The sequence below is a fragment of the Myotis yumanensis genome, unplaced genomic scaffold, assembly GCF_028538775.1.
Source record: "Myotis yumanensis isolate MYYU_CA2020_CCGP unplaced genomic scaffold, mMyoYum1.0.hap1 SCAF_11, whole genome shotgun sequence".
NCBI lineage: Eukaryota > Metazoa > Chordata > Mammalia > Chiroptera > Vespertilionidae > Myotis > Myotis yumanensis.
The window spans coordinates 34,897,909-34,921,683 of record NW_027223762.1 but is presented as its reverse complement, the minus strand read 5'-3'; the positions used below and the strand labels follow the sequence as shown (position 1 = coordinate 34,921,683).

Below are 23,775 nucleotides of genomic sequence, written 5' to 3'. Positions count from 1 at the left end.
ACAGGGCATGGTGAAGTGGCAGGACATGTTCACAGGGACTCACGTCAGCTGTTGTGTACATATATCTGTAGCTTTCTGCTTTGGGGCTGGAAGACCTGGATAAGCTGGATTAAATACTGCCTGTGGCCTTAGGCAAGATCCTTAACCACCACCTAGGGTTTTCCTGAGGATTGAATGAGGGAGATAATGTACAGGTTTTAGTTCAGAGCCTGGCATGTGCCAAGTGGAAAAGCGTTGTTTCCATGTTTTCAATGAGAGTTGGTACTTGCTTCTCCCTTCTCCCAAAGCACCTGTTACCCACTTCCTGTCAAAGCTCTCCTGCTCTGTGCTAGCAGTTTGTTTGCAAGTCTGATCCCTTGAAGGCGGACACCCCGTCTTAGTGAACTGAGTCCCCATAGTGCCCAAACACATTGTCTGGAATGTAGTACACTGTAATGGGCACACAACGAATGTGTGTTCCTTAATCCTACAAAGATCTGTGAAGCACCTACTATTTTGGCAGGTACTGTTCTTGCTGCTGAGCATTAAAGAGACATGTGGTCCTGTTAATTTAGCAAAAGATAGGCATTAAAAGATGCTTGATTGCAGTGGGATGGGTGAGAAGAAGGAATAGTATCTAAAGTACAATAAGACTGCACGCCTGGCCGACCGCGCCCTCGCACACCATCTACTCTCCGTCTCCGCGCCCTCGGACCGCCGATCGCCGACCGCCAGAGCCACCCGCACGCTCGTCTCGTGTTCTCCCTGCGGCCCGGACACATAGTATGACCTTTAGGTGTTTCGTCTCCCGGCCATTTTCTATGGGAAACCAACAGGACCGGACCATGAAAGCTACTGGCAGCTTTGAAGAATGGGACGCCTTTAGAGAAGCTTGATCTTGGAGGCCTCGGCGTGAGACCTTGCAGAGCCGGATTCCGGCAGAGTTCCTCTATCTCGTCTTGTTGCTGGTTGAAGGTGCCCCCTCCTCCAACTTTTCTTCATCTCCTGGAAGACAGCAGAAAATTGGCATCATGGTTGGGTTTAAGGCCACAGATGTGCCCCCTACTGCCACTGTGAAGTTCCTGGGGGCTGGCACAGCTGCCTGCATTGCAGATCTCATCACCTTTCCCTTGGATACTGCTAAAGTCCGGCTGCAGATCCAAGGAGAAAAGCAGGGAGCAATGCGAGCTGCAGCCAGTGTCCAGTACCGCGGCGTGCTGGGCACCATCCTGACCATGGCGCGCACCGAGGGTCCCCGAAGCCTCTATAACGGGCTAGTCGCCGGCCTGCAGCGCCAGATGAGCTTTGCATCTGTCCGCATTGGCCTCTATGACTCTGTCAAGCAGTTCTACACCAAGGGCTCTGAGCATGCCGGCATCGGGAGCCGCCTCCTGGCAGGCAGCACCACGGGTGCCCTGGCTGTGGCTGTGGCCCAGCCCACGGATGTGGTAAAGGTCCGGTTCCAGGCTCAGGCCCGGGCTGGAGGTGGTCAGAGATATCAAAGTACTGTTGATGCCTACAAGACCATTGCGCCAGAGGAAGGGTTCCGGGGACTCTGGAAAGGGACCTCTCCCAATATCGCCCGTAATGCTATTGTGAACTGTGCTGAATTGGTGACCTACGACCTAATCAAGGATGCCCTCCTGAAAGCCAACCTCATGACAGATGACCTTCCTTGCCACTTCACTTCTGCCTTCGGGGCAGGTTTCTGCACCACCATTATTGCCTCCCCTGTCGACGTAGTCAAGACGAGATATATGAACTTTGCCCTTGGCCAGTACAGCAGCGCTGGCCAATGTGCCCTCACCATGCTCCAGAAGGAGGGTCCCCGAGCCTTCTACAAAGGGTTCATGCCTTCCTTCCTCCGTTTGGGTTCCTGGAACGTGGTGATGTTTGTCACCTATGAGCAGCTGAAACGGGCTCTCACGGCTGCCTGCACTTCCCGGGAGGCTCCCTTTTGAGCCTCTCCTGCTGCCAACCTGACCACCTCTGACTTAGCTTCAGCTCCAGCCAGGCCCTCCTTTTCCTCTTCCCCTCCTTCCCTTCCCTCACTCCCCACCCCTTCCTTCTCCCATTCTACCATCTCCCTTCCCTCTCCCCACATTTTTACCTCTCCTCCCTACCTCATCTCCCCATTGCCTCTCAGTCCTGATGGAATTGACGCCAGTTGTCACCAACCAGGATCCCAAGCCCCTCAGACCCTTGAGAAGTTCAGCCCATCTCTTTATCTTGTTCCCAAGCTAAGCCAGCACGTCATCCATAAAACAAGCTCAATCTTGAAAAAAAAAATAAAAAAATAAAAATAAAGTACAATAAGACCCTACAGGGAGAGGCTAACCTGGGAGTCTCCCTTCGGAACTGACTTTTAGACAATTAAAAGTAAATCTAATTTATTTACCAATATTATGAAGGAAACATTGCAGGCAGAGGGAACTGCCTCCCCAAAGGAAAGGGTTTTATGTCCTTGGGGAGCCAAAAGGCCAGCAGACCCTTAAGGAGCAAGGAGGAGAGAAATCTCTGCAGTGGCCCTGGAGGTAAACTTAATAAAACTTAACACTTGTATGCTTGATACTTGGGGGAGTGAGGGGGGAGAATGGTTTAAAAAGGTGAAGGGATTTAGAAGTACAAACTGGCAGTTATAAAAATAGTCACAGGAAACAACCTAACTGCTCATCAGCAGATGAGTGGATTAAAAACTGTGGTACTTCTATACAATGGAATACTACGCAGCTATAAAAAAGAAAGAACTCTTACCATTTGCAACAGCCTGGATGGACCTAGAGAGCATTATGCTAAGTGAAATAAGCCAGTCAGAGAAAGATAAGTAGCACATGATCTCACTCATATGTGGAATCTAATGAACAACATAAACTGATGAACAATCAGGTCGGGGGCAGGCTGGCCGGACCCCACTGTGCACGAATTTGTGCACTGGGCCTCTAGTAATATTATCTACACTAATAAAAGAGAAAAATGGTAATTGGCGTACGACCGCTACCCTTCCGATTGGCTAATCAGCGTATCCTTATGCAAATTAACTGTCAGCCAAGATGGCGGCCGGCAGCCAGGCAGCTGGAAGCGAACATGAGGCTTGCTTGCTCCAGTGACTGCAGACTCCAACGTTCCCCGCCTGACTTGCCGGACTCTGAGCTGGCAGTTTGAAACATTCTAACAAATATAGCCGGCTGGGATCTCAGAGCTGAAGTTATACATTGTTTCGATTATAGAACAGCAAACAAACCAGCAGCGGAAGCCTCAGAGCTAGAGCCAGAGCTAAAGCTGGCCCAGAAGAAAAAAAAAAAAAGAAAAAAAGGAGTGGTTGGAGCTTCAGTCAAAACCCCTAGCCTGAAAGCAGTCCTCAGCCCCTCACCCAGACTGGCCAGGCACCCCAGTGGGGACCCCCACCCTGAAGGGTGTGTGACCAGCTGCAAACAGCCATCATCCCCTCATCCAGGCTGGCCAGGCACCCCAGTGGGGACCCCCACCCTGATCCAGGACACCCTTCAGGGCAAACCAGCCAGCCCCCAGGCCTCTATCCTATATAGTAAAAGGGTAATATGCCTCCCAGCACAGGGATCAGCGGAGCCACGAGGCCTCCTGGCACCAGATCAGCATGACAGGGGGCAGCGCCCAAACCCCCTGATCGCCCTGCGGCTCTGTGTGTGACAGGGGGTGGTGCCCCAACCCCCCCCCCCCCACGGGCCCTGCTCTGTGTGTGACGGGGTAGAGCCATAACCTCCCCATCGGCCCTGCCCTGAGTGTGACAGTGGGGGCGCCCCAACCCCCTGATTGGCCCTGCTCTGTGGGTGACAGGGGGCGGTGCCCTAACTCCCCTATCGGCCCTACTCTGTGCGTGACAGGGGGGAGCTCCCCAACCCCCTGATGGGCCCTGCTCTGTGCATGATGAGGGGGGGGGCAGTGCCCCAACCCCCTGATTGGCCCTGCTCTGTGAGTGACAGGGGACAGTGCCCCAACCCCCTGATTGGCCCTGCTCTGTGAGTGACAGGGGGCAGCGCCCCAACCCCCTGATTGGCCCTGCTCTGTGCATCACAGGGGGTGGCGCCGCAACCTCCCCATTGAACCTGCCTTGAGTGTGACAGGGGACGGTGCCCCAACCCCCCAATCAGCCCTACCCTGAGCGTGACTGAGGGTGGCATCGCAACCTCCCAATCTGCCCTGCTCTGTGCATGACAGGGGGCGGTGCCCCAACTCCCCAATCAGCCCTGCTCTGAGCCCGACCAGGGGCTGCACCTAGGGATTGGGCTTGCCCTCTGCCACTCAGGAGCAGGCCTAAGCCAGCAGGTCATTATCTCCCGAGGGGTCCCAGACTGCAAGAGGGCACAGGCCGGGCTGAGGGACCCCCTCTTCCCCCCCGAGTGCACAAATTTTTGTGCACCGGGCCTCTAGTAATTATATAATGTCAGATGGGTAGTAAATTTATCAGGGTTATAACTTCATAAGTTATATACTTATCTAATCACTATGCTGTACACCTGAAACTAATATAATATTGTATTTTTCAACTGTAATTGAAAAATAAAACAAAATCATAAAAGAACAATGAGGCACAGCCGGCATAGCTCAGTGGTTGAGCATCAACCTATGAACCTGGATGTCAGCCAATCACTGATTTTTTCTCATCATTGATGTTTCTATGTCTCTCTCCTCTCCCTTCCTCTCTAAAATCAATTAAAAAAATATTTTTTTTAAAAGAAGAACAATGAGTTTCCATTGAAGGATTTTAGGCAGAAGAAAGAATTGATTAGATTTTCATTTCTTAAAATCTTTCTGGCTGCTATGGAAAGATTAAGGGGCTTTTGTAACTGTTGAGGATAATGATAGTGACAAAGTGTTAAATGATTGCATAGGGTATGTGCCCTGACCGGGAATCAAACCATGACCTCCTGGTTCATAGGTCCACATTCAACTCAAACAACAATTCATCACCAATTATATTCAAATTTGTGTTACGAATTTACTTGGTTTGCACATCCTTTTATACTTCACTGAAACTGTATCCTTTCTATTTTTATTTTTTGTAACATATTTTTATTGATTTCAGAGAAGAAAGGAGAGGGAGAGAGGGATAGAAACATCAATGATGAGAGAGAATCATTGATCAGCTGCCTCCTGCATGCCCTCTACTGGGGATTGAGCCCAAAACCTGGGCATGTGCCCTGACCGTAAATCAAACTGTGACCTCCTGGTTCATGCGTCCATGCTCAACCATTGAACCACGCTGGCCGGCTGGTATCCTCTTTGACTTTACCTCATCTAGGAGTTCACAGATTTCTTCAAGCTACAGATTATTAACCACTTTTAGGAAGGTTATCCTTATAGATAAATCCTATTGCCTGTTGATATAATTTTACTAGAGAGTAATCAAATCTTGGGACTCTGGGGAGACCATATCTGCCCCCACATGTAGCAGGCCTCATAGTCTTCATTCTACCCTACCCAACTGCCCAATACCACTCCCTGCTACCACCTCACGAAATTATTCTACTAGGAAAAGCCTCAGAGAACTTTATAAGAAAAATAAGCAAGTGCATAGCTCTGGCAGAGGAGCAAAAACAAATATGGGAACTGAGGAATGTCTATCTAATTTGTGTGATTTTTACAGTAACTCTTTGGCTGCCTTAATCATCTAGAAATCAGTTTGGATAACAGTTCTGAAAGTGGTAACCTTGGAATTGTAATGTCATTAGGGAGTTTCTATTCTAATAAGAGCTATCTTGTATACTTGGCCAAAGTTAATATAATTCAAATGATATAACAACAGATTCCATTTTGCTTACCAAAATAAAAATAACAAAACTAATACACAATTTAAAATCTGTAATTACTTTTATTCTGTCTTCATCTTGTAAATAATTTGACATTATTGCTGATATAGGTGCTAAGTAATAAAATTTTGAATGTCTGTTTAGAAGATTGTGACTTTAGGGGGAAAGTATCTTTTTTTTCCCCTTCCTGTGGCATTCTAAAAAAGAGGAAAAGGCATTGTTTGATAATACAATTAATGCTGTAGATATTAAATGAGGCACTACAAGCTGTGTGAATCTGAATGAGTAAAAATTCTAAAGGCAACAAACAAGATTTTAAATGTCTTATTAAAACACATTTCCTCACCAGAGGGAGAGACTGTAAACACCATCTGAAAATGAATCTCAGACCTGGAATCTCCTTTCAGAGTGACTTGATGACTTTGATAAGCTCCCTCTGTGATAAAATTATTCTTTACTCTGAGGGGTAACTATCTGATAATTATATAGAAGTCCATTTTTAAAAAAATATTTTTTATTGATTTCAGAGAGGAAGGAAGAGAGAGAGTGAGAGATAGAAATATCAGTGATGAGAGAGAATCATTGATTGGCTGCTTCCTGCATGCCCCCCACTGGGGATCGAGCCCACAACCTGGGCACGTGCCCTTGACTGGAATCGAACCCGGGACCCTTCAATCCGCAGGTTGACTCTCTATCCACTGAGCCAAACCAGCTAGAGCTGGAAGTCAACTTTTTTAAACCTAGGGAAACACTTAATTTTGAACAAGTGACAAGCAGTATACCTCCCTAATTTATAAAAGCCAATTTGTCAAAAAAAAAAACCCACAATTTTTCATGGTTACAATTTATCAATCAAATAAAAGATGAGTCAAGAGAGCAGTGTGTCTTTGGAATACCTGAGAGTGCCTGGTACCAAGGATTGTACACAGATTCAGGAAACACCAGGTGAGTGATTAATAATAATAGTGATGATGATAATAATATGTATGGAGTGCTTATCATGTGGCAGGGACTTTGAAGCAAGCTTTACAAGTATTACATGTATAACTACCAAATCACACAATGACCCTAGGAAGTAGGTTCTATTGTTATCCTCATTTTACAGATGGCGAGGCTGGATCACAAAGAGTATGGGGAACTTGAACAAAATCACAGAGCTAGGAGGTGATGGAGCTGGGATTCAAAATCAGACATCTGCCCCTAGAGTCTTTAATCACTGTGCTTCTTAAATATGGGATGATGAAAGTTGAGGTTTTCAAGTGGCAGGCCATAACCCATCACTTTAATGGCTCTTTTAAAAATTAAACAGAATAGAATGGAACAGAAAATATCCAGACTGCATGGCAGCAAAGGTAAGTAATGATTCATAAAACGACTGTCATTTATGTGTAGACACATAAACAATCTACTGCACAGTAGCAAATGAAAAAATACATTACAAAGCCTGATTCACAGATGTGAAACTAACAGAATCAGTTTTCCAAAAAGGGAAGATATCACAGCTATCTTATTTTTCCTGCAAAATTAAACCTAAAAATGCATCAGTTCAACTTATTATTTTTCCAGCTCAAAAGACCACACATTTATCTCACAGTTTATGTGGGTCAGCAGATTAGTCATTTATGTGTAGACAAGTACATGTGGACTGGGTCACAATGTAAAATTTTTACTGTGGGTTGAGGTAAAAAAATATATATATTTGCAAGCCTACTAATCTAAAATATGGTTGATAGATATATATTTTTAAATAATAAGATATATTTTATTTATTTATTTTATCGATTTCAGAGAGGGAGCGAGAAATAGAAACATCAATGATGAGAGAGAATCATTGATCAGCTGCTTCCCACATGCCCCACAATGGGGATGGAGCCAGCAACCTGGGTATGTGCCCTGACCGGGAATCAAACCATGACCTCCTGGTTCATAGGTCCACACTCAAACACTGAGCCACGCTGGCCAAGCTCAGACATCTTTTTTTGGGTTGGTTTGACCTGTAAGTTCATGAATCATAGTTCAATATTTTATGAGTTACAAGAGGATTTCCAGAAGGAATCTGAAAAGTGTACAGGATTTTTCTCTGTGGAAAGCACAGAGAACATTGTTTCTGACATTTCTGACATTCTAAGTGACAAGATTTCTTCAAACAGATGTAGCATATAATAGTATACAGTATACTTTTACATTGCTTTGTACAACAGTTCTCTATGTGATACAATTCTAGGTGGCTGGTTGCACAGATTTTTCTCATTGTATAGATTGTGTAAAATGAGATCCTTTTCAGCATATGTTTTAAAATAAGAGTCTCCTTTCTTCCAACAGGAAATTCTTTTTTTTCTTAATCCTCACTGGAGGACAGACTTTTATTGATTTTAGAGAAAGTGGAAGGGAGAGGAAGAGAGAGAGAGAAACATTGATCGGTGGCCTCCCCCACGGAGATCCCAAAACCTGGGCATTTAGTTCTGGCTTAAATTCGAACCTGTGACCTTTCCAGTGTATGGGACTACGCTCCAACCAACTGAGCCACACCAGCCAGGATTATATTTGCCTTTTTGGAAAATAGGAACATTCCACCAAGCTAGCCTTTTCTGATCTCTTTCAGGCCTAAAATGAGTACCTGAATCACTTTTGATTTGTTGTTGTATTTATTTGTATATGCTTTTTGGAGACAGAGGAAGGGAGAGAGAGAGAAACATCTATTTGTTGTTCCATCCACCCATCTAGCACTCATGGGTTGTCTCCTGCATGTGCCCTGAATAGGGGTTGAACTAAAACCTTGGCGCATCAGGACAATGCAGCACCCAATTAAGCTACCTGGTCAGGGCTTTTTTGCTTTGTTTTTAAGAGTAAGGATTTAGCCATGCCGATGTTGCTCAGTGGTTGAGCATCAACCGATGAACCAGGAAGTCACAATTCGATTTACCATCAGGGCACATGCCCAGGTTGCAAGCTCTATCCCAGTAGAGGCGTACAGGAGGCAGCCAATCAAATCTTTGCCTCTCCCTTCTTCTCTGAAATCAATACAAAGATATTGTTTTTTACAAAGGGTAAGGATTTATCAGCTCTACCTTGTGTATAACACTCAAGTTTCATTCATCTAATAATTCAACAAATATTTATTGAACACCTAATCTATAGGTAAGCGCCATAGGTAACTTAATGAAATACAAAGACATAAACTGCAGAATTCCTGCTCTTCAGAAGTTTATTACTTGATTGGGAAGGGAAGATGTACAGCTGATGAAACACCAAGTTCTGACAATTCTACCCCTTTAACATTTCTTGAATCCTTCCACTTCCTGCCATTTTCAAAGCCACTATATTAGTTCAAGCCACCACCAGCTTTTCCTTGGTTTCCTCTAACAAATCTCCTCGTCCCCAAATCTATTCTTCAGTGTGCTTTCTAAAACGCTAATATAATCACTTCCTTTCCTAAAATCTTTTAACAACTCACTTTTTAAAAAAACATTTATTTATTATTATTTTTGTTGTTGTTGTTGTTGTTGTTAATCCTCACCTGAAGATATTTTTTCATTGATTTTTAGAGAGTGGAAGGGAGGGGGAGAGACAGAGAAAGAAATATCAATGTGAGAGAGACACATTGATTGGTTGCCTCCCACACGCACCCTGACCAGGGCCAGGGATCAAGCCTGCAACCAAGTATGTGCCCTTGACTGGAATCGAACCCGGGACCCTCCAGTCTGCAGGCTGACACTCTATCCACTGAGCCAAATGGGCTAGAGCATGACTCACAATTGTCCTTAGAATAAAGTCTAAATTGTCCAAGTGACTGAATTGGACCTTGCTTCTCTCCTTTGTCCTATCTTTAGCCACTTGCTTTCTTCAGACATGTTTTTCAGCCATTCTGAGTTCCTTTCAGAGTCCCTAATTTACCATGCTTAACTTTCTTCATGTTATTCTCCCTACTTGGAATGTCATCTGTAAATGTGTGCTTATTAATTCCTTTATTCACTCAAAGCATCCTTTATTAAGGGTGTCTGTGTGTCCAGCCCAGTACACTATACTGAAATATCCCGTTGTAGTCAGGAGCTGGAGTGTAAGCGGGCCGTTACACTGCAGTGGTCAAGTCCCCGGACGGACGAAGACATAGGAACTGTGGGGGTCGTAGATAAACCCAACCTAGAAATCAGTGAAGGTGCTGGAGGGAGGAAGAGAGTGAAGAGTAGTCTGTATTGAGGAAGCAGCATGTGTAAAGGATTGACAATTAGTGTGGCCTGAGTGGACGATGTGTAAACCCCAGAGCATGAGCAAGACCAGGAGGCAGGGCCCAGTCACCGAGGGCCTTTTACATGATGTGCTAGGCCCTAGCAGCTAGGGAGTTGGGGTTTCTTTTCTTGTGAAGTAATGGGGAGCCACTGAAGGGCTTTTTAAAAGTGGAAGGGAGGGATAGGGAGCTGGAGAGGAGAAGGAAGAGCAGCATGGTCACATTTGTTTTTAAAATCAATTCTAGTAGCATTGCTAGTAAAAGAGGCAATTTGTCACAAATTGCTTAAATAAGCAAACACAGTCCTGAATTAGGGGGGAAAATCACCCCAAAAATTTCAGGGCTGCCTTACGAAGCTGAGGCCATTTACTAGCATGCAAACAAAGTTTAAATTGCATAAATACATGCTAGTTTAAATTTCTCCTATTTTAATAAACTCAGGAGTATGAGTCTTTGAGGGCAGGACTTCTGCCTGACTTGTTCCCTATCATATCTTCACCACCTATAATAGAATCTAGTATGGAGTAGATTATCAATAAATATTTTTGACCAAGTGACTCTGAAATGTCTTCAAATACCTCTTCCAATATTGTTCAATGAAAATAACGCCCTGGTATTTTAAAAAAGCCAACAATGCAACTAAATTAACCCCCACTTATTAAAGATAACATGTTCAAATTTATGAAAGTGTGTGATTACTCAGAAACTATTATAGATCCAATTTAAGGAAAAAATCATGTCTCAAGAAAATATTTTTTATCATTTGGTCTTTTTCTGTCAAGAGAAATAAAAGGTTTTTCTTATAATTGTATCCCCAGTCCCAACACAGTACATGTCACATGATGGGACTCAAAATATTAGTTAAATAAGTGAATATCTGAATAAGTATAGAGAATGCTTCCTTAAGGCAAACACATTGGCAAAATCCCTAATAAAAAAGTTTCTGTATTTCTATGTATCTGCTCTAATCTTCAAAAGAAAGGAACACACAGAAAGCACCTTAGAGCCTTAACCGGTTTGGCTCAGTAGATAGAGCATCGGCCTGAGGACTGAAGGATCCCAGGTTCGATTCCCGTCAAGGGCATGTACCTTGGTTGCAGACACATCCCCAGTAGGGGGTGTGCAGGAGGCAGCTGATCGATGTTTCTCTCTCATCAATGTTCCTAACTCTCTATCCATCTTCCTCTCCCTTCCTCTCTGTAAAAATCAATAAAATATATTTTTTTAAAAAGCACCTTAGAAACCTTCTAACAGTTGGATCACTTCACAGATGGTGAAGAGCTCTGCTGTCTTATTAAGGGCAGAAGGAGTAGGAGAATCCAGATCTGCTTTCAGACATTTTTCACTGTCCCATTTTGCAACTCCAACTTTTTTTAAAAAGTGGCAACATTCATAAGAATATTATTTGATCCTGTGAAACCCACTTTGTTTGTACAGTTCAAATGTATCTCTCTCCACTGCAGAGTTACTGCAGAGCCATATATCTTCTGTAGCAGCAGAATTTGGAACATAGATGTGGAATTCATAAATGAAGGTGTTTTTTGTCCCTCAAGTAATGTTTGTATGCTTTTCTGCGTGCCAGTTATTTCCACAGTATAAGTTGTTTGGCTGCAGTCTTCAACAACCAATGAAGTTTATGTTGTACATGAGACCTTCGGGATTTCATGTTCTCTGGGGCCAACAAAAGCAAATTCTCTTATGCCCTCCTACCAAGAACCTCCTTATGACATTCTGACAGATGCCTTCTCAGATCTGCTGAGTTTCTACTTCCCTCTCTAGTTTCCAAGACAGGCAAAGTTTGCCTCGGAAGCCCCGTTTAGTCTATCTTCCCTCACTGGTCCTCTTTCTGTCTCTTCAGGTCCCATTAGTGGTCCTGTTTTCTTCCCCTAGCCACCCTGATTTTATAAGAAATATGCTTGCAGAGTTCTCATTCCCACTACAGTGCAAATGCCTGAAATCACTCTCCACACCCCACACCGTTCATTTGTGAGAAAAAACAGAAGGGAGAAATAACACCTGCCCCTGTCTGCAGTTCTAGTCTCTAAAGGCAGAGATTACATTATATAGGCACTAAATCTTATTATTTGTATATTTTTTGAAGAGCTCACAGTCAAGAAAAATGTTGTGATCTTTTTTGTTGTTGTTGTTAATCCACATCAGAGGATATTTTTTCCATTAATTTTTAGAAAGAGTGGAAGAGAGGGGGAGAGACAGAGAAAGGGAAACATCGATGTGAGACATCAATTGGTTGCCTCCTGAACGCATCTCGACCAGGGCTGGGGATCAAGCCTGCAACCGAGGTACATGCCCTTGGCCAGTGTAGAACCCGTGGCGGCTCAGTCCTTGGGCTGACGCTCCAGTCACTGAGCCAAACCACCTAGGGCGACTCTGGTGTGATTTTAATAGCAAATATTTATAGCTTTAATAGGAAACAAACAGGTACTGTTCATATATTGTGATATGTAAATTGATACAATCTTTTTAGGGGACACCTTGGCAGTACCTACCACAATAATCTATATATATAAAAGGCGAATATGCAAAGTGTCCCCTCAGGAGTTTGACCAGGAGACTGAGAGTTCTATCGTTCACTATGACGTTCGCTGACCACCAGGGGGAGGTGCGGAACATGGCGGGTGACCAGCGGCAGTGGTGGTGCACAGGCTGCGAGGGAAGGAGGAGGCAGAGTTGGGGAGGTAGGGAACTTGATCGGCCCTGATCGCTGGCCAGGCCCAGGGACTCTACCTGTGCACGAATTTCTTTCACCAGGCCTCTAGTAAATATATATGGCCTTTGACAAAGTAATTCCACTTTTAGGGTGTTAACCTAAGATATATTCACATATGTGTCTAAAGATAAATGTATAGGGTGTTCACTGAAGTATTAGTCATGAGAGAAAACCAGAAATAGCCCAATTGTCCTCAGTAGGGAAATGGTTGAATGATTTATACCATAAATTTTATGGTCCTGAGATGGGGAAAGCTATGGGACTGTTATAAGGTTGAGGTGGATTTATACATTCTGATCTGTTAAGTAAAGAAGTCACTGAACAATATGTATAGTATGATGTCACATATATTGAACAAAACACATAGCAAACATATTTGTAAATGGATAGAAAATACATCAAAGCATACAGACCACACCCTAAAAGATGATTATCTCTAGACAGGGACAGGAAATGGGGAAGGCATAAGAAAGGGATTTTTATTTTTAACTGCAGATAATTCTTTCTCTATTGTTTGAATTATTTACAGTGATCATGTATTGCTTTTTTAAAAATATATTTTATTGATTTTTTACACAGAGGAAGGGAGAGGGATAGAGAATTAGAAACATCGATGAGAGAGAAACATCAATCAGCTGCCTCCTGCACACCCCCTACTGGGGATGTGCCTGCAACCAAGGTACATGCCCTTGACTGGAATCGAACCTGGGACCCTTCAGTCCTCAGGCCGACGCTTTATCCACTGAGCCAAACCGGTTAGGGCCATGTATTGCTTTTTAAATTTAAAAACAATTTTAGAAAATTTTGGAACACTTCCCAAATTTGCATGCCATCCTTACCCAGCGGCCATGCTGATCTTATCTATATCGCTCCAATTTTAGTATATAGGGTGTCCAAAAAAATGTATACACACACTGAATAATTATAAAGGCAGTGTTTATTGAAGTACATTTCATTTTCAAAATTGAGTTATCAGCTGTTAAAATATGCATACATTTTTGGGGGAGACACACTGTATGTGCTGCTGAAGCGAGCACTAAAAATAACTTACAAAAATAGAAATAAGTGCCCTGGCCGGTGTGGCTCAGTTGGTTGAGCATTGTCCCTGCACTGAACAGTCGCTGGTTTGATTCTGGGTCAGGGTACATGTCCAGGTTGTGGGTAGCAGGGGAAGGGGAAACTGATTGATGTTTTTCTCATATGGATGTTTCTCTCTCTCCCTCTTGCTCTCTCTCTCTCTCTCTCTCTCTCTGAATCAATAAAAACATTTAAAACATAGAAATACATGACAAGTGGTAGAAAGAAATTTATGAGTTTCTGTTGCTCTTATATCTGATGAATGTTATTGTTTTGTAAGACAATGTGAACTAGTAGAAAGAACACAAATATCCCAGTTTTTATTCCTATTGTCCTGCCATCTAAAAAAATCAGTGTTCTGGTCAAAGAGCTAAACATGTGGAGGAAAAAACTTTTTAAAACACAAGACAGCCCCAGTTTTTCTAGTAATAGAATGTAAGTATTCCAAATGATCAGTGTACATCATGTATATTATACATTATGGTTTAATATTATTCAGGTAGGCAATGCATAAAAACCTTAGGTCTGAAAGTCACCCAATATCACTTTGGTAAATCTAGGCGTTAAGTTATTGGGGTTTTCTTATTGGAGGCTGAGGGAGTTACTCTCACCCCCCCCACTGCCCCCCCCCCCGAATTTAAAAATCTTTGTTGAAAGTATTATATATGTTCCCTTTTCCCCCCTCTCTGACCCCTTCTAGCCCCCCCCCCCACCCCTCCCCCACCCCCGCCCCAGCCCCTCCAGGCCTTCACCTCCCTATTGTCTGTGTCCATGGGTCATGCTTATTCGCAAACGAGTTCTTTGGTTGATCTCTTCCCCCCCCACCCACCCGCCTTCCCTCTGAGATTCCAGTCTGTTCCATGCTTCTGTGTCTCTGGATATATTTCGTTCCTCATTTTATTTTGTTCATTGGATTCCACATATGAGTGAGATCATGTGGAGGGAGTTATTCTTAAGGGTGCTGTGAGTGAGGATTTGCTGAAGAAAATTGTGTTGATGTAATAAACCATTTATCAACCTTTTCGTGGCACAATGGGCCCATAAAATTTGGGTGGGTAGCTTGCTGCTTCTTAATCCAATAACCAGGAAAGCTGATTTGGAGGGCACCTGGGGACAAACCAGAGGCAACCATGTGAAAGGCCACGTGCATGTGACTTTCAAAGAAAATGCCACCTGGCGATGGCGCCGAGTGAAGGACAGCTCTGCTGAAAAGAAAGCCCGGGGTAGAGACGGGCAAGGGCACTTGCTCGGGGGCACCTGGCTTGCGAGTTTACCCACGCGCGATGCTACATCAATTCCCGGGGTGATAGTTTTTAGGAAGGGTTGGTTTTGTTTTGCCGTTTTATTAAATTTATTGGTGTGACCGTGGTTAACACAATTATATAGGTTTCAGGAGCACAATTCTACAAGACAGAGGGTTGGTTGTTGAAGCAGCCAAATGCCAGTCTGGGGAAGAGTTAACATTTGAAGACTTGCCCAAGAACTATTTCAAGTATCTTGTCCAGGGCTCCGAGATCACAGAGCGCCAAGAGCCAACGACCCCGCACCTCATCTCAACCTCCTCCTGGGCTGTTCTAACACCAACTCCAGGCCCCGAGCCGAGGGCTGGGAAATAGATGAGAGCCTGGGGCCTACACTTGGGCTGGGCGTGTGGTTTTCGCTTGTTCTCCACCCCCTCCCCGATTAAAGAAAACACTGGGTGCGCACTCCCTCTTCAGAGCGCGGCCCCCAATCGAGGGGCGGGTCCTCCTCCCGGCGGGCTCAGGCCCCGCAGGTTGGCGGGAGCGGGCGGGGGCGGGCCGCCGCGGGTCCCGGGAAGCCGAGAGAAGGATGCCGCGCGCCGCGCTCAAACTCGCGCCACCACCAGCTCACGAGCTGCTCCCCACCCTCTTCGTCACCAAAGGCGCCAGCCAATGAACGGGTCGGAAAGGCCGGGCCCGCGGACTAAGCCCTGGGAGGGGGAGCGGCGGGAGGGGAACGGGAAGTCGAGGGCGGGCTGCATTTGATTGACGGATGATTGAACCAGTCCTCCTCGCGACTTCTCTTCGCTCTCTCCGCTGCTGGGCTCAACTCTGGTCCCACCTCCTCCTCCTCCACCCCCCCTTCTCGCTCTTTTCCGACCCGCCCCAATTCCCTTCCCCCCACTCTGCGGACAAATCGCTGCTGGAAAGAGGCGGAGGCAGAAGCGGCGGGCTCGTGTGGAGACTTGAGGTGGGATTGACGGGCGATCTGGCCAATCAGAGGTGGGCTGATGGCGCGGCTGTGGCTGGAACAGGCCAATAGACGGGCGGGCTGGGGGCGGAGGCCCAGGTTCCAAACGCTCCGCGGCGCCATGGGCTGAAAACTCAACCGAGATGGAATCTCCCAGTCTGAACCGGTTTCAACCGGTTCCGAGTTGAGGCACTAGGAGGAGGGGGAGAAGCGGCTGCAGCGGCCGCGGCAGGACCAGCGGGAGCTACAGCATCAGCAAGAGCAACAGTAGCTACAGCCCCGGCGGCGCTGCCTCTTCCAGTCTTTGCTGCTGCAGTCCGTGCAACCACCCGAGGGGGAGGGGGAACCACCAGTCGCTGAGAAGCAGGAGAAGGGGGGAAAGTTTAGGCGAGCCGGGGTGGGGGGGCCAGCGCCGGAGCCGCGTGAGAGAGGGAGCCGTGTTTTGGTAGGGGAAGTCGGACTGCAACTGGCGGCTGAGCGTCCCCCGGCCGTGTGGACTCTACACCCCGACTCCTGCCGCTCCCGCCGCCGCCTGTAGCTGGAGGGTCCCCCCGGGGCTGAATCTTTGGGACTTGACCCCGTTCCCCTCCCCCTCCCCTTACTCCCCGGCCAGGCGGGAGCATTTATTTCTCAGATTAATTCCCCTCCTTTTTTGGGTGTGTGTGGGTGTGTGTGTGTGTGTGTGTGTGTGTGTCGGGGTGAAGTGTCCCTGGATAGTAAATATTGTTGAGCCTTTTTTTTTTTTTTTGCCCTCACCCCTTTTTTTTTAATTTCCTTTTTTTAAGGTGGGAAAACTGAAACCCACCTTGATTTCCTCCCCTTTCCCCTCTCCCCACCTTCCCTCTCCCTAATCCCCCGACCAGGAAGGAAGAAGCAGTTGGTTCCATCTCTGGGTAAGTCGCCTGTGTCTTCGGGGCCGGGGGCCGGGCGGCGGCGCGGCCGGGCGGGCGGGAGGAGGCCGGCGTGGGGCGCGGCGGCGGCCGCGGGAAGCGGGCCGAGGAGGCGGCGGCGGGCCCAGCGCAGCCTGCGATTGAATGGAGCCGCTTCTGCCGCTGGGAGATGGAGGCGGGGAGGCGGCCGCGGGAGGGGAAGCGCTTGCTGGGTCATCCGCGTGTGCGGGTGACGGTGGAGGCGAGCGAGGAGCGTGGTAGTGAAGCCGGGCCCCGGCGCGGGGGTGGAAGGGCTTCCCCAGCCCACAGGGCTGGGCAGGAGTTGGGTTGACTTCAGGAACATCGCTGTAAATTATTAGGAGTGGAAGTTTCCAGAAATATTTAGTGCAGCAGCAGCAGCATTGAAACGTCCGCCTGCATCACGTGGCCGCTCGGTGGAGAGCTTGGGATCGGGGGAGGGAGGGAGGGGCTGCCGCGTCCCTGCACCTCCTGCGAGGAAACTCAAAATCTTTGTGTTTTTTGCAGAGTGAGATTAGAAGTAGGGAAGATGGGTTGATTTTTTTTTTTTTCCAAGGATCTGCAAATGGGGTTTCGTGCCATAGTTGGTTCTCGGCGGCTTGAGTTGGTTGCGATCGGTTTTTACTGCTGGTATTTCATAGTGGATGCCGTCCTAATGCTCCTCCATTCCGGTTTCTCGGAGTTTGGTGAGGGTGGGAGGAGTGGTGTAGTAGAGGAAGCCTTAACGACCTGCCCGGCCCGGCCCTCCTGATCACGCAGAGGCCATGCTGCATAGAGAATGGGGCGGCGAACTTCGGGCGCCTGGCGCTGCCTCCTGCGAGTCTGGGCGGGGTGAGTGCGCGCTCCGGGAGCTGGAGGCAGAAGTGCGCGAATGGGCTCGGAGCGAGGGAGGGCGGGCCCCGTGCGGTGTGTTTCTAGTGAATGGAGCCAGCCCTTGCCCACACACCTAGGGGAGCAGAGCAGTCTCTCTGCTCTAGCGACTTGGGCTTTTTTATTATTATTTTGCCTGCTGTGTAGTTATCATTAGCCAACGGTTATGCTTTCCTTGGTTTTGGATGGGAGTGGCAGTAGGTGGCTGCCTGCCTCTGAGTTTGAAGTCGGTAGTCCGTCACTTGTAGAGCCACCACATTGCTAGGTAATCCCTTGTGTATGCTCCTCAGCGAGTGGATTTGAGGATTGAGTGTTCCGAGGGGAAAAAGCGTTTGTGGTTTCACCCTTCTCGCTGGGGCTGTTGATCTGCCTGGTTGTGTATCCTAAGTGCATGGGGCACTGCAGTTAGTGGAAAGAATGCTTTGGGAGCTACTTGATTTGGGGGACTAAATGTGCTTGGCATTGACCAGAAAGCCGCCATTTCTGTATGTACTCTACGCTTCAGGAATAGGCAGGTCATATCGAAGGTAGCCGCTAGTTCTAAAGAGGCAAACTCTTCAGTATTTAACACAAGCTTCTATTCTAAACCTGATTTCTTTTTTCAAAAGAATTTAGCTCCGAGAACTCTGAGAGAACAATTACTTGAAAATGAAATTTTTTAGTCATTATGTTTTTTGTTTTGGTTATTAAATTATGATAGGTAGGCCAAATAGGAAAGTTCGTTCAATGTTTAACCAAAAAAAAAAAAAAAAAAAAACCGAAAACGTGATATGTAGATCTGGAAGCTTTGTGGACATTGTTTTCCGTCTTAACTTTTAAGGTTGTTCTGATCTTTTAAAATTGTCTGGCTCTTGAAGGGAGGAAATTGAAACATCTTTATTTGAATCGCCTTTCCCTTTTTATGTTAGTATTTAGAGCAAAGATTTTTTGTTGCAGGTACTCTACTAAAAAACACGTTTAATAACTTCAATAAAAGTTTTTGAAATCTTATCAGTTTTACTGTCCTCAGTAGATCAACAGACTTTAGGTTACTAAAAATCCTTCAACTCTTTTTTCATGCAGATTCTCAAGCCTCTTTTTTTTTTTTAAATCTTTTTATTGATTTCAGAGAAGGGAGAAGGAGAGAGAGATAGAAACATCAAGGATGAGAGAGAATCATTGATCGGCTGCCTCCTGCATGCCCCCCATGGGGGAGGAGCCTGCCACCATGGCATGTGCCCTTGACCGAAATTGAACCTGGGACTCTTCAGTCCACAGGCCTATGCTCTATCCACTGAACCAAACCAGGTCGGGCCCTTCATCTCTTAGTACCTTGATTTTTTTTTACATTATGTCTAACTTAACCAAATTCTAATTTGTTGTAACTGACATTATCATTAAATAAAACATTTGATCAAGCTAGTTTGTCCAAACATAATCAAATTAGCCACTCATTTCCTGATCCTGGAAGGTTTTTAAAAGGGGGACAAGTGGAGATGACCATCTGACCTTGTTGGGTCTAAATACAATAAACTAAGAGTTCTTAACCTGAGGTTTCGTGCCTGGCTTTCAAAGAGTCTGGCATCTTTTGTAATTGTATACAAAACTATTAGCTTTTAATTTGGCAAGAACTATCATACCCTCTGATTGTAAGGCATCTTGACCCCAAAATGTTAAGGAGTACTGATTTACTAGCCAGTCAGACTTGAGTGGCATTAACTTTGAAGTAAAAGCAAAGGAAAAATTTTTATATTGCTGGGCAACAAAAATGTGGACGTGTGCCAGCATCTTGGAGTGGAATCCTCTTAAAAGGATAACATTGCATATGAACCAGTAGGTTTTAGCCAGTACATTTTTTGAGGTGACGAAGCTCATTTTCTGTTGTGATGGAATTTGTTTTTATTTGGAAAATAGTTGGCAAGCTTTACAGTTTTTACCTTGCCAATGAAGACCTGGAAATTTGAAGGGAAAAAAATCTTGTTTGACATATTATCATAAAGGTGTTTTTTTCTAGACCATATATTCAGGGAATTTGTATGCTTGTAACCTTAGTCCCAAATTCATTGAGGATTAAAAGAAACAAATGTAGATGGTTTAATAGCATATAAAAACTTAAGTTCTTTATAGATGTTAAGAGTATCAAATTTGTTAGGCTGGTGGTTCCTGCTAATCATTGACACATACAATAGCAAAACTTGTGTACCACATTTAATTTTTAGCATCTTCCTGCCTTTTCAGTATATCTTTAAAATTAAGGTAACATGAAATGAGGGAAGTAAGTTTTTGCAGAACTAGACCTAATTATGAAGGGGGAAAATAAACAATTTGAGATCAAGACTTTGAACTGTCAATTTTAGGGCCATAAATTCTTAATAGATTCATCCTAAAAACAGGTTAGGGTAACTTTATATAAATGTTAGTAGAGAACAATACAATTTATTTGGCATCTAGAGTTGAATAGATGCTAATAACTAGTATGGTTATGGAGTAGCTAAGTAATTTCAGCTTTTATTTGCTTTTGTTAAATCTCTGAAATACTCATTAAAATATTTGTGTGAACATGGTTGAAGTAAAATAACTGAGTAGAAAGTTTTGACTGATACTATCAAAACTTCATAAATACCTTAAATATTTTTTCTTTATTTTCAGTAATCTATGCCAGCAATTATGACAATGTTAGCAGACCATGCAGCTCGTCAGCTGCTTGATTTCAGCCAAAAACTGGATATCAACCTTTTAGACAATGTGGTGAATTGCTTATACCATGGAGAAGGAGCCCAGGTAAAGTAGCTGTTCAAAACTTTAGAGCATAGTATAACAAAGTTGTTGGATTTTGAATACAGGTTTAAATAATTGCCTTTTCAAAAAGTATTCCATAGTTTGTATTAATTCAGAATTAAATAGAAATGAGAAATATCTGGAGAGAGAAATTGGATTTTATATATATTTTTTATTGATTTCAGAGAGGAAGGGATAGGGAGAGAGAGACACACATCAATGATGAGAGAGAATCATTGATTTGCTGCTTCCTTCACAATCCCCCGTGGGGGGCAAGCCTGCAACCCGGGCATGTACCCTAGACCCAAATGAAGCCCGGGACCTTTCAATCTGCAGGCTGACGCTCTATCCACTGAGCCAAAACGGCTAGGACTGCATTATCTTTTGACACAGAGTGGAATAATATTTTCTTATACTTGTTCTGTTATTCTTAAACATTTACTCCATTTAATAAAAAATAGAGCTCTGGCCAGTTTGGCTCAGTGGATAAAGTGTCAGCCTGCTGAAGAGTGCCTGGTTTGATTGCTGTCAAGAACAAGGGCAGCCCTGACCGGTTTGGCTCAGTGGATAGAGCATGGGACTGTGGACTGAAGGGTCCCAGGTTTGATTCCGGTCAAGGGCATGTACCTTGGTTGCGGGCACATCCCCAGTAAGGGGGTGTGCAGGAGGCAGCTGATCAATGCTTCTTTCTCATTGATGTTTCTAACTCTCTATCCCTCTCCTTTCCTTTCTGTAAAAATCAATAAAATATCTTTTTTTTTAAAAAAAAAAAGAAGCTCAAGGTGCATTTCTTTCATCTAACTTTTCCTTTAAAAAAAACTTAAAAAAAAGAACAAGGGCACATACCTTGGTTGCAGGATCGATCTGCATGCAAGCTGCCTGTGGGAGGCAACAAATCAATGTTTTTCTCTTCCCCCCCTCCCTTCCACTCTCTAAAAAAGAATTTTAAGATATCCTCTGGTGAGGATTTAGAAAAAGAAGAAAGAAATAATAAGAGACAGAGCACAATGTATTAAATGCTTTGTAGAGATAGTAAAAGTAGTATGTACCTTACACATAGATCATGCATTTGTAGTTAATATGATTCTTTTAATCTGTAAAATATTTAAATTATAAAACTTCACAGATATAAACTTGTTTTATTGATTTTTTTTTTAAGAGAGGAGAAAGGGAGAGATAGAAACATTGATGAAAGAAACATCAATCGATTGCTTCCTGCATGCCCCCCTACTGGGGATGGAGCCCACAACCCTGGCATGTCTCCTGACCAGGAATCGAACCTATTGGTGCATGGGTTGACACTCAAGCACTGAGCCACACCAGCTGGGCTATAAACTTGTTTTTAAGAATCTTAATACCAAACATCTTTATGTTGTTGGAATTTTAAAATATATATATATATATTTTTTTTTTATTGATTTCAGAAAGTAAGGGAGAAGAGAGATAGAAACATCTATTATGAGAAATAATCATTGATCGGTTGCCTCCTGCATGTGCCCCCTCCTCCCGCCCTGGGGATTGAGCGCACAACCCAGGCATGTGTTCTGACCGGGAATGGAACCATGATCTTCTAGTTCATAGGTTGGCTGGGCTGTTAATTTGAATTTTAACATTTGTAAAAGTGGTACTGTTAATGTAGGGGAATTATCTTACCACATAATCTATTTTTTATCATTGTAAAGTGTGGGGGTTTTGTTTTTAATACCCCATTTAAAGAGACATGAGGCAGGAATGTTTCTAAAATGTAATGTTAACAAGAAACTGGACAGTCTTGAGACTTCACCCTGTGGAACTAATGTCAAAGTTTTAAATGAGTAAGTTTCCTTTCTGTTGGATAAGAAAATCTTGTTAATGAGAATTTTAAAGGAAAGGGCCATAAAAATTCTGTGATGGAAAAATTACTCTGCAGTGGTTTTTATAAGCTTGTTAGTCCAGTTTTATATTCCTAGGGGCAGTTGGTCAGAGTTCTTTTCTCCAAAAGCATTCCTGGAAAAGTTACTCCATCTGTATCACCCATATCATGTAGTTGTTTCCTCATGCTGTACATTCAACATGGAGCTTTAAGCTTAATTTCATTTTAACATGTATGTATGGAAAGCAGCTGCTTTTGGAAGAAAGTATAAAAGTAAGGTTAAAAATGCATGAAGAAAAGTTGGGCTCAGCTTTGAATATATTTGAAACACAAATCTATAGCCATTAGGAAGATGAGCATTTAATTTTTTCATATCATTCAGTTATTGCTGCTGTTTAATATTTGTCTTTTTTAAGCTGATTTACAATATCTAAAAGTAATATGAATAAACGAAGAGACCAGTGTTCTAGGCTTATAAATGAGAATTAGCAGTAATTTTTATCAAGAAAAATATGTTGTAATACTGTCTTTAGTAATGTTTCACAGCATTGAGATTTAATGATTTGTTTTAAATTTGTATTTTAAATAAACAGGTTTAGAAAAGTAAATATTTTCTATGTTTAAAAGCAAAACTTTCTCAAATGTAAGGATTTTAAGTTTAGATCTCATGACAAATCAGTTGCATAAAGATGATCAGTAAACTGCTATTTGTTATATTATGGACTAGAGGCCTGATGCATGAAATTCGTGCAAGAGTAGGTAGGCCTTCTTCCCACCCCCCACTTCACCCCCAACTGCCCAGTACCTGCTTCCCTCTGGCCCCAGGCTTCCCTCACAGAGGGAGGCCCCGCCCACCCGCCACAGCCCACAGGTTGGTGGCCTGGGCCTCCCTCTGCGGAGTGATAATGGGGCGATGGCTGGGCCCCTGACCATTCGCATCACATCGTCCTTGGCTGGCCTGGCACAATTGGGTGTCATAGCGTGGTCCTGGATGGCCGTTCTGCTGTTTGGCCGTTCGGTCAATTTGCTAATTACGCTTTTATTATATATATATAGGATAAGGAAACTGAGGTTTAGAGCCTAAAGATTTAAGAACTCCTTTTCTAAAAATCATGTCTTTAAACTTCTAGTTCTGTTTTTTTTTTTTGTAACCATCTCTTTGAGGATCTTATTTTGAATAAAAAGAAGTAGAAAGATGTAGTAGAAAACGTGTTAGTTGTCTTAATTTTATTCTAGTAAGTTTTCTAGTTATTGCTCTGGAGTCTCCTCTATAAACTATTACCTACCTTGCAAGAGATTGGAGGATTAATGATGAGGTTTGTAAAGCACCTGTTATAGTACCTGATACTTAACAGGAATTTTGTTTAAAGAGTACTTTTGGA

General features: G+C 44.2%; 1 protein-coding gene, 1 non-coding gene and 1 pseudogene across 2 annotated transcripts in view; 2 read left to right on the top strand and 1 right to left on the bottom strand.

Moving 5' to 3' along the window:
• The first annotated feature begins 699 nt into the window (after positions 1-699).
• Positions 700-2,255, top strand: LOC139019931 (dicarboxylate carrier SLC25A8 pseudogene; annotated as a pseudogene).
• Positions 2,256-13,516: 11,261 nt separating this feature from the next.
• LOC139020203 (U6 spliceosomal RNA) lies at positions 13,517-13,621 on the bottom strand. The gene has a single exon (XR_011473221.1). It is a non-coding gene; the product is annotated as a U6 spliceosomal RNA (small nuclear RNA).
• A 2,517-nt stretch (positions 13,622-16,138) lies between these two features.
• The window catches only part of XPO1 (exportin 1), a 48,543-nt gene continuing 40,906 nt past the window's right edge, over positions 16,139-23,775 (top strand). The window contains exons 1-2 of the mRNA XM_070429298.1: positions 16,139-16,899; positions 20,413-20,544. Coding sequence (XP_070285399.1) covers positions 20,419-20,544 — 126 coding nt within the window. The 5' untranslated portion in view covers positions 16,139-16,899; positions 20,413-20,418. The remainder of the gene's footprint in view (positions 16,900-20,412; positions 20,545-23,775) is intronic.